This window comes from Salvelinus namaycush, chromosome 6, assembly GCF_016432855.1.
Source record: "Salvelinus namaycush isolate Seneca chromosome 6, SaNama_1.0, whole genome shotgun sequence".
In the NCBI taxonomy this organism is placed as follows: Eukaryota; Metazoa; Chordata; class Actinopteri; order Salmoniformes; family Salmonidae; genus Salvelinus; species Salvelinus namaycush.
Genome location: NC_052312.1, coordinates 22,915,140 through 22,926,006, shown reverse-complemented (window position 1 = coordinate 22,926,006; position 10,867 = coordinate 22,915,140). Strand labels below are relative to the sequence as shown.

The window sequence follows — 10,867 nt, the reverse complement described above, 5'->3', positions numbered from 1 at the left end:
TCGGATGTTGTTGCCATGACAAGACGGTCGATGTGGTTTCCATGGAAACTGAGTTCTTACGAGGTGATGGCCAAAAAGTGTGAGTTCAGTCAGCAAGATAGAGATTTTTATAGATTTCTACACAATTTAGCATGCCAGTTTAATCATAGACTCTACACATAATTGCTTGACTTATTACATTTAGGCCTACTCTGTTCCCTAAAGTGACTGCAACCACAACAGGTAGGTTACAGACAGCTTATGTCACCTAGTGGGGCATATTTTATTGTATATTTATCTGAATTAAAACCTATATTTCTGGATCCAACTAGTCCAACCACTAAATTATTGCTTTTCTAGGTCACTATTCATGTTATGAACACCAGAGGTCAAAACTAATAAATTGTAGTCCACAACATGTACGTTTTTTTTTAAAGTTTTCATTTTAATAAATATATAAATACTGCAAAAATACGACTTGTCAGAACAAGCAGAGCATTACAGACAATAAAATTCAACAGCAAAATAAAAATACATCTTACCCATTCAATAATTTTCCCTTCATATCAATATCAGGCATGAACAACCATACCCATTGCTCACAAATAAAAAAACATATCCCATCAGCGCAAATAATAGATATATAAACTTTCACTTATCAAAATATATGCATTTTGCCAATTTGGTAATATACAGATTAAGGATAATTTACAGTTATTGTCCAGGTCATAGATTTAACTATTCATGGTCAGTTTCAGTAGCAAATTGATTGACAGGTGTCCCTGTCAATGGAATGAAAGGAATGTTCATGGTTGTTGTATATCAGCACAGGTTATCCATTATATTGACCAGATACTCAAGTAAATCTCTTCAAAAATGGAAGGCAGTCGGGAGGAGGCAAGATCAGGTGGGACCATTCTAGCTAGCCAATGGGAGGGCAGATATGCGTGTGAAAAACAGTCACAACTCCGATATAAAGTGTTTTTTTCTCAAAGTTGCCGGGATGTTGTCTGTCATATTTATATCAATACACTCGTAACAACCTAAGCATTAAGAAACATGTATTAGATAAAATAAGCCACATGTAGAAAATAAGCCATTCATTTTTTGTCCAAATTTGACAACTCTCATTGACCTCCATACAAAAACTCCTCGCTGGAGAAAACAGATTTTGGGCCATTATTCCTCTCGCTTCGCTTCTTCCTCTCTGGTATATTGGTCTGTTAGTGTTGCTAGGGTTGGTTGACTTGACCCATGAACAGTACAGCACCTGGGAGGGGAAAACAAACATATTTTATATTAGAGGACGAACAAGGTAGGAAGTATGTCAAAGTGTCTGAGGGACAAAGATAATTCCATACAAGATCATACAGTATATGCAGGGACAAAATAGCGGGACTTCCCCTGAACCTACTTGAAAGTGTACGCACTTATATAAAAAGGGCACAGCTAGCTAGACTTGTGGTGATTTGAGACATTGGATAACCAAGGCTAACATGATGTTGTTTTTAACATAGATGGTGGTGTAGGCACATTAGAGGAAACTCACCTGTGGACTTGTGTTGGATGAGGAAAAGGAAGGGCCTGTCCAGGGTGATCTCCTCGACAGCCATACGAGAGAACATAATGGCAGCTGTAAGGTGCAAAGAGAGGAGACAATACAGTCAAAACACAACTCTGTACAGTAACATCACTTTAACATCAGTTAATTATTGTTATGTACATCCGTATAACAAGCACTGTCAAAACACAACTCTGCATCCTATACTATCATCAATTCATCATAAATGTATTGTCTTTATGTACATCTGTATAAAAGATAAGTCAAAACACTTCTTTATACTATTGGTTTAATCATCAGGAATAAGTATTGGTGTTGTAATGTACCTGTGGCAGCTGATCCCTTGGTTCCCTTCTCGTTCACCTCAATCTTGACTTTCTGCAGAACCTTGGACACACACAGCCTTTCCTCAGCTGGCAGAGAAATAAAGAGAGGGAGTTTAGATTAGCTGTCTAAAAAGAATGAGAAACATGCAGTATTCTGCATGTGCTAAACACAGGACCAAGTCTGTCACTTTCCAATGTCCATACTTTCATACCACAGAACGTATGCCCAATACATTCCTTCATTCTAAAGTGAAATGCTAGTAGTGTGGATATTGCAACAGAACCAATCTTATTCCCTATATAGTGCCCTACATTTGACCAGAGGCCTGGGCCCTGGTCAAAGGTAGTGCACTATATAAAGAATAGGGTGCCACTTCAGACACCAATTACTAAGTGATGAATGGTAGGGTACTCACTGGTGATGCGAGTGAAGTCTGCTTTGGCCAGGTTGAACATGTCCCCCAACCCCATACTGGTAAGTGTAGACTTCAGATCCACCTCAGTGTCCAGGGTAAACTTGGGCAGAGCCAGTTGACGCTTGACGCTCCTCAGCTCCTCTCTCCACTGCTGCAGGCGTCTGGTGGTCAGCTCGCTACTGAGCACGCTTACTGGCCTCTCGGACTCGAAGGGGGTGACCAGCAGCATGCTCAGGGACTCGCCCTCATACGGAACCTCGATGACATCATAGTCCACACCGTCGGGGGTCACGAACTCACCTGTAGAGGAGAAGAGAGGAGAGGTTGGATTAGTTTCAGTTTGATTGGTGGAGGTAGTACTTGTAGTCATGACTGTTTTAAACACTGGCTGCTGGGCTGTGGCGGACTCGTTTGAATCACTTTTGAAGAATGCATGCCTTAAGGGCCAAGTCCTAACTAAATGGGTGTAAATAATATCGATGGAAGACATGAAAACTTGAGTTACATTTACAGATCTCATGTTAGGATTCTGCCCAAAATGAGGTATTCTAAGTTAACTTCTAAAGTATTTAAAAAGAAGAGAGGATGTATTCATGTCAAGGGGATGTAAAAATGTCTCATGGGAAAATTCTACACTTGAAAAACATCCTGAGGTACCCACCGTAGTTGAAGCGGTGTGTGAGCCTCATCATAGGTACGGGCACAGAGCTGCCGTTGGCACAATGGAACAGCCTCTCCTCCGTCATCTTGGGGTCAAAGGGCACCTTCCATAACCCCTGGAAGTTCAGAGCGTTCAGTAGGACCATGCGAGTCTCGTCGGTCAGAGCACCGGACGACAGGAATGAAGGGATGGTACCTGGAGCAGAGAGGAGAGATGAAAGAGAGTGTTAGGGAGGTTGGTTTTGATTATAAATCTGTCTCATCCCACAAAGAATTAGATTTTCTGGAGAAAACAAGCAACTTGTATCCTCTCTGTCTGTCACTGGTTGTGTTGTATGCATTGTTGTTGCTATATCTACTACAACTTCATCTATTTTAACAAATTGCACACTTGCAATATGTGATGATGGGCATGACATTGAAGGTATGAGCCAATACTATACTACTGTATCTCACCTGCGGTGTGGTCAGAGACCCAGGCATTGATGAATTCCAGGGCCTGGTCTGGCCTGGAGAAGTCCAATTGGTGAGGGGAGGTCTGGAAGGCTTTCCCCAGCCCCCTCCTGAAGCCTTTCTCCAGAGCCATCTTCTTCTCTACCATGATGCCACTGGCCAGCTCCACTCCCTCCTCACTGGAGAGGTTCTGCTGTAGCAGACGCTGCTGACGTGACATCCCTCGCTCTGGAGGAGAGGAATCATTGATTTTAATTTATGATTAAAAGTACAAAAAAGGCTGGAGAGGAAGAGAAGGAGGAGAAGTGGAATGGAAAGAATGAGAGAATGAATGAGTAACAATTGCATATAGAGATGGTGAGAAAGTGTGGATGTTGCTAGTCGCTGGCTAGGATGGCTCTTTTTGTTTTGACTATGTCAGCCTGGAGTTATGTTATTGTCAAGGCCTCAATGTTAAGACAAAGCCAAGTCTACCATCTGTCTCACTTTGCAAAACTCATGCAACTACCCTATGTAGTTGCATGAGATGACACGGATGCTACACTAAAGGACTGTTCTGCTAGCACAGACTGGAATATGTTCCGGGATTCATCCATTGTCATTGAGGCGTATACCACCTCAGTCATCGGCTTCATCAATAAGTGCATCGACGACGTCGTCCCCACAGTGACCGTACGTACATATCCCAACCAGAAGCCATGGATTACAGGCAATATCCACATTGAGCTAAAGGCTAGAGCTGACACTTTCAAGGAGTGGGACACTAATCCTATAAGAAATCCCGCTATGCCCTCAGACGAACCATCAAACAAGCAGAGCATCAATACAGGATTAAGATTGACTCCTACTACACCGGCTCTGATGCTCGTCGGATGTGGCAGGGCTTGAAAACTATTATGGATTACAAAGGGAAACCCAGATGCGAGCTGCCCAGTGACGCGAGTCTACCAGACGAGCTGAATGCCTTTTATGCTCTCTTCAAGGCAAGCAACACTGAAGCATGCATGAGAGCACCAGCTGTTCTGGATGACTATGTGATAACGTTCTCGGTAGCCAACGTGACTAATCCTTTAAACAGGTCAACATTCACAAAGCCGCTGGGCCAGATGGATTACCAGGACGTGTACTCAAAGCATGCGCGGACCAACTGTCAAGTGTCTTCACTGACATTTTCAACCTCTCCCTGACCGAGTCTGTAATACTTACATGTTTCAAGCAGACCACCATAGTCCCTCTGCCCAAGGAAGCGAAGGTAACCTGCCTAAATGATTACCGCCCCATGGCACTCATGTCGGTAGCCATGAAGTGCTTTGAAAGGCTGGTCATGGCTCACATCAACAGCATTTTCCCACATACCCTAGACCCACTCCAATTTGCATACCGCCCCAACAGATCCACAGATGATGCAATCTCAATCGCACTCCACACCGCCCTTTCTCATCTGGACAAAAGGAACACCTATGTGAGAATGCTGTTCATCGACTACAGCTCAGCGTTCAACACCATAGTGCCTACGAAGCTCATCACTAAGCTAAAGACTCTGGGACTAAACACCTCCCTCTGCAACTGGATCCTGGACTTCCTGACGGGCCGCCCCCAGGTGGTAAGGGTAGGCAACAACACGTCTGCCACGCTGATCCTTAACACTGGGGCCCCTCAGGGGTGTGTACTTAGTCCCCTCTTGTATTCCCTGTTCACCCATGACTGCGTGGTCAAACACGACTCCAACACCATCATTAAGTTTGCTGACGACACAACAGTGGTAGGCCTGATCACCAACAACGATAGGGAGGAGGTCAGAGAACTGGCAGTGTGGTGCCAGGACAACAACCTCTTCCTCAATGTGAGCAAGACAAAGGAGCTGATCGTGGACTACAGGAAAAGGCGGGCCGAACAGGCCCCCATTAACATTGATGGGGCTGTAGTGGAGCGGGTCGAGAGTTTCAAGTTCCTTGGTGTCCACATCACCAACGAACTATCATGGTCCAAACATACCAAGACAGTCGTGAAGAGGGCACGACAAAACCTTTTCCCCCTCAGGAGACTGAAAAGATTTGGCATGATCCCCCAGATCCTCAAAAGGTTCTACAGCTGCACCATCGAGAGCATCCTGACTGGTTGCATTACCGCCTGGTATGGCAACTTTTTGGCATCTGACCGTAAGGTGCTACAGAGGGTAGTGCGAATGTCCCAGTACATCACTGCGGCCAAGCTTCTTGCCATCCAGGACCTATATAATAGGCGGTGTCAGAGGAAAGCCCATAAAATTGTCAGAGACTCCAGTCACCCAGGTGATAAGACTGTTTTCTCTGCCACCACACAGTAAGCGGTACCAGAGCGCCAAGTCTAGGACCAAAAGGCTCCTCAACAGCTTCTACCCCCAAGCCATTAGACTGCTGAATAATTCATAAAATTCGCCACTGGACAATTTACATTGACAACCCCCCTCCCCCTCTTGTACACTGCTGCTTCTCGCTGTTTGTTTGTTACCTATGCATAGTCACTTCTTCCCCACCTACATGTACTAGCCTGTACCCCTGCACACTCATTCGGTACCGGTGCACCCTGTATATATCCTCGTTATTGTTATTCTTATTGTGTTACTTTTTATTATTACATTTTATATAGCCTACTTGGTAAATATTTTCTTCTTCTTGAACTGCACTGTTGGTTAAGGGCTTGTAAGTAAGCATTTCCACAGTAAAGTCTACACTTGTTGTTTTTGGCGCATGTGGCAAATTAAGCTTGATTTGATTTGATGTCATTATACATAACAGCTGTGGTAAGAGTCTAGAAAACAGTCCACCCTTACCTTGTAGAGAGAAGCCCAATTTGGTGTTGAGTGTCTTCAGGGTGTTGCCCCCAGCGCCCAGCTGAGCCATGCCCAGGATGGTGGCCACGCCATAGGGTGAGAAGGCCAAGTTAGAGCCCCTGGAGGTCTGGGCCACATGGGAGAAGACCCGCATCCCAAAGTCTGTCTGTTTCTCCTGGAGGTTAGAGAGGGCCGCTCCAGCGAGGCTGAGGAAGAAGCACACGTACAGGCACAGCATCCTGGGGAGAGGAAGGAGGGATGAGTGGAATGGTAGACAGCTCTAACAACATTATCTAACGACAAAGCATCCTGGGCAAAGAAGGAGGAGAGAGGGTTAAAGGAATCTAACAACATTATATACAGGTTAAGCATTGTAGGGAGATGGGGAAGATTGAACAAGAACAAAGATAAAGAATCCTAGGAGAGAGGGAAGCGAGGAGAGAGAGATTTGTGAAATTATAGAGATTCAACAATATTGCGTATAGGGAAATTGGGAGAGGACAGGGGAGAAAGATGGGTCAAATGATAGAAGGATCAAAGAAAGACAGATCAAAGATGAACAGATCCGTCAGATGCATTGCTGCGGTACGTACAAGAGTGTTACCTGAGGGGTTACTTAAAACCATAGTTGTTAAAATCGTATGTTCTCTACAAATACACAGGTCCGTTTCGGTCTCAGTTGCATAAACTATTTGGCACAGTTTCTGCTTACTAGCCATTAGAATTTAGAACCATTTTAAAAAGCATTCCACTGTGTGCTTATAGCTAAATCTGTTTCTTGTTGGGCAACCTTCAAAGATATTTTCTATTCCACCGGACCAGTACAGACATCACAGACAGAGGTATGTAACCACACTTCTGGATGAAGGATAGTAAATCAAAATAGTTTATATGGTCATATTCACCAGGCAGCAAATGGTAGAAAACTGACTCAAACAGGGAGGGACTAGGCAGCAAATTGACCAATAAGAAACATCTTTGTTTTCTGTAGCAAAACATTTTGCTACGGTGTCTACTAATGAATACGACCCTGGTTCTCAATGGAAAACAGACCATGGCACAGTGACCCTGGCATTGGTTTACTGTGGTACAGACATGGGTGAGACAAAACAAGAGACAAGACCCAGGTGCCAACCTTGGACATGTTGGCGTGACACACACACACACACACACAGAGAGAGAGAGAGACAGAAAGAGATGAAGAGAGAGAGAGCGACAGACAGACAGACAGACAGAAAGTGAGTGTGTGGGAGAGAAAGAGAAACAGAATTGAACAAGTGTTTATTGGGGTGCAACTTTGCATGCTATTGTCATTTGTTTGTTGTCCTATATTTGTTTTCATACATGTAAAAAATATGCTTCTTAATCAGACTGTTTAATTGTATACTTGGACCATAATGCTTCATAATAAAACATATTTGAAACAGAATGGTTTATTTTGCCCTCAAGGCTTTTAGTGCAGCGGTGGTCATTTGAGTTCTTTAAACACACATTTCTGTTGTAGAATTTGAAAATATACAGTGTTTTTTTCCCCCAGAAGTTCAGGGTTCAGATATTGACTCATACAACATGTTGTCTGTATGCAACTTGCAGTGCAATTGTTACGTTTGTTTAGTGACGCACACAGACAATATATGTATCCATTTGGTGATTTGTTTCATAATAATAAGTTTGCCTTATGGGAATATTTCCAACTTTAACATTTGATCTAAAGAATATAATCATAAACTCACTCTTACCTTGAAGTTGAAGTGTTGAAAGATGTAGACGAACTTGATGACGATTAGCTTGATGTAGCTCTTGAGTTGCTTGAGAGTTGCTGGAATAGTAATAGCTCAGTCTTTCAGTCTTTTCCCTGTGAGTTGTTAGAGAAGCATCATTTGAGTGTGAGTGTGTGTGTGTGTGAGAGTGCTACTGCTTTATATAGCGTAGTCTAGCGGCATGGCTCCCTAGGCCCCTCCCTCTTCCCTCTAGGCCCCGTTCCTGTAGACATGTGCAGAGAGGAAGTTACTTGTGACTATGAGGTCGACATCCCTTACTGCCTGGACAGGCTTCTACTCCCTAGCGAGGCTGTTACACACACACACACGCACACGCACACACACACACACACATGCTTTCTCTCTCTTTCTCACTCTGGCACACACACACTCACATCTGTCCTCTTTATCACTCTCTATCTCACACAGAGACTCAGGCACATTTTTCACTTTGTTTCTTTTTGCTCTTGGGGAGAGAGAGCGGGAGAGAGGGGGGGGGGGGGGGTAGGTTCAGTCATGCTGTTTACTCAGGGGAGTTTGGAGCTCCCATTGTCTGGCAAAGGTCAGGTGGGTCCAATTCTACCTGTCTCTACTGTGTCTACTCGTCCATCCCCACTCTTCCCATGTAGTTCTCTCTCTCTTCCTCTTTCTCTCCCTTCCTCTCTCCCCTCTCTCTCTCTCTCCTGTCAGAGAGGGGTGACACATAAACACAGATCTGACACATCAGAATTACACATTTGGTTCTGTAGCTGCCAGCATTCCATGTCCTCGTATTCACAAAATATTCACACACACACACACACACACCATTGCCCCATCGCACCTGCTGTCCATAGTCCTTGTGCTTACATTATTTACCTTCAGAGGTGAATGTATCAAACCCGTTGCCGTGATAAAAGTTTGTTGTTGTTGTGCACTCTCCTCAAACAATAGCATGGTATTTCTTCACTGTAATAGCTACTGTAAATTGGACAGTGCAGTTAGATTAACACAAATTTAAGCTTTCTGCCCATATGAGACATGTCTATGTCCTGGAATGTTTGCTGTTACTTAAAACTGTCATGCTAATCACATTAGTGCACGTTAGCTCAACCGTCCCGGTATAGGGACACCCATCCTGTAGAGGTTGGTGTGTGCATGCATGTGTGCGTATTCTTTGACATTTTGCTGAGAGGCACTGTATATATTTCCTTTTCTCCAACAGCTATGTGTGTTTAAGAGGTGTGAAAACTGAAATGACCCGCCACTGCAGTAGAAGCCTTTGAGGCCAAAACATAACGGAAAACTGGTTTGGTCAAACTGGATGGCCTCCCAGAATTCTTGTTCCTTTCCACTCTCCCTCAAGCGTCTTACTGTAACTCCATGGTTTCCACGGTAACTGAGAAGGAGGGGGGTTGAACTGGAGGCAACATGGTAGTAAATTTGGGATCCCTTTGACTCTGTGATGTCATAGGCTGTTAACGTTTTATTGTTGTTTTTTAACCTACATGTGTTATAGTTGCTGTTGCTGCTTGTTCACATGAGCTTAACTGCCTAGTTACACACAGCATGTTGATAGTGTATTGTAGATTTATACCATGGCATTTTTGAATACTCCTTTCTGATTGTCTTGAAGGGCATTCTAGAGCGTGCATTACTTCCCCATAAGGCACGATATATTTGCACTGTAAAATTCCATGGCTATAGTTTATTTTTAGAAATTTTCTTTGAGCTGCTTTTGAAAACAGAAGTCGAATTGAAAACAGTATTGCAATTGTTGAATTCGATTTTCATAATAGCAAGCTAGGACTGATGGTTCGGTTAGCTAAACAAGCAAATATGTTTGTTTGGTTACCATAGCAACTACTGTAGCTATCTTGTAAACTTGCTATCTACTTCAGTGGATGTTGAAAACTGCAAATGAACACATTTCTGGTGGCAAATGGAACTGACAGCGTTTTAACTACTTTTCAGATGTGAAACAAACAGACAATCATAATATCAGTCAAAAATATCACATTCCCAGTTTATGCTACAAAACCAACTTTATAAGAGGTTTTAAAATTAGGTTCTATTTGACTCAACGTTCCATGACGTACACTAATGGATTGTTGGCAGAATAGATGGTTGCAGTTCAATGCATGATTAATATATTTCACCAATACATTCCTATTGCTATCAGGTTGTAAATCACATCTGACCTGGTACATTGTTTGATGCCTCCATTCGGGATGCACTGTTTCAGTTTCAATGAGTCAATATTTTTGACAAAAACAGACAAATGTAAATAAGGCTGGGAATGTCAATACAATCAAACTAGCAAGAGCAACGATCACAAGTCAGTCATAACGTGGCTAATAGGCTAGCGCATCTATTTATGTGGTAAGCTAAAAACACGGAGCCTAACTTTAGCTAGATAGCTAGGTAGCTGCTAGTAGGCTGACGTCATTGGACGAGGTGAATGATTTACTTTTTCCCCCTCATTCATTTTTCGGTTGGCAATACACAGCTAGAGATGCGGGTGTCACTTGGTTAGCTAGCAAGAACTTGAACGACTGTTATCCAGTTAGCATATCTCTGGCGTTCGCAAATGTATCTCTGGCTATCTTCTCCGATTTCAGAGCACTCTCTCTGAGTGTGACAGAGCGCAGAATAACTGATGAATTTACAAACGCGCATCACCCGCTGAATATGACCGTGTCAGTAAACATAGGCAAAAAATAAATAGTTAGTCACGAACACTCTAGATAACATGTAAACAACCTAACCAACTTTCCTAAGCGAGTTAAATAGTCAGAGTGAGGTGTTTGTGTCTGGAAGTAGCTAGTTAGCAAGTTGGCCAACTTTAGCCAGTTAGCTTGGATGCTGGGTTTGGACAAGCATTCATTGCCAAGGAAGCTGAAGAAGGACGAGTAGGCTAC

At 43.3% G+C, this 10,867-nt stretch overlaps 1 protein-coding gene across 1 annotated transcript; it reads right to left on the bottom strand.

Annotated features, from left to right (window-relative positions):
* Positions 1-414: 414 nt before the first annotated feature.
* Positions 415-8,087, bottom strand: LOC120049289 (plasminogen activator inhibitor 1-like). Its single transcript, XM_038995539.1, has 8 exons — positions 7,947-8,087; positions 6,208-6,446; positions 3,399-3,623; positions 2,944-3,138; positions 2,283-2,582; positions 1,867-1,953; positions 1,529-1,612; positions 415-1,249 (listed from the first exon to the last, which is right to left on the bottom strand). Exons 2-8 carry the CDS (start codon positions 6,443-6,445, stop codon positions 1,212-1,214), a joined length of 1,167 nt encoding a protein of 388 aa, XP_038851467.1. The 5' UTR covers position 6,446; positions 7,947-8,087; the 3' UTR covers positions 415-1,211.
* Between the last annotated feature and the right edge of the window lie 2,780 nt (positions 8,088-10,867).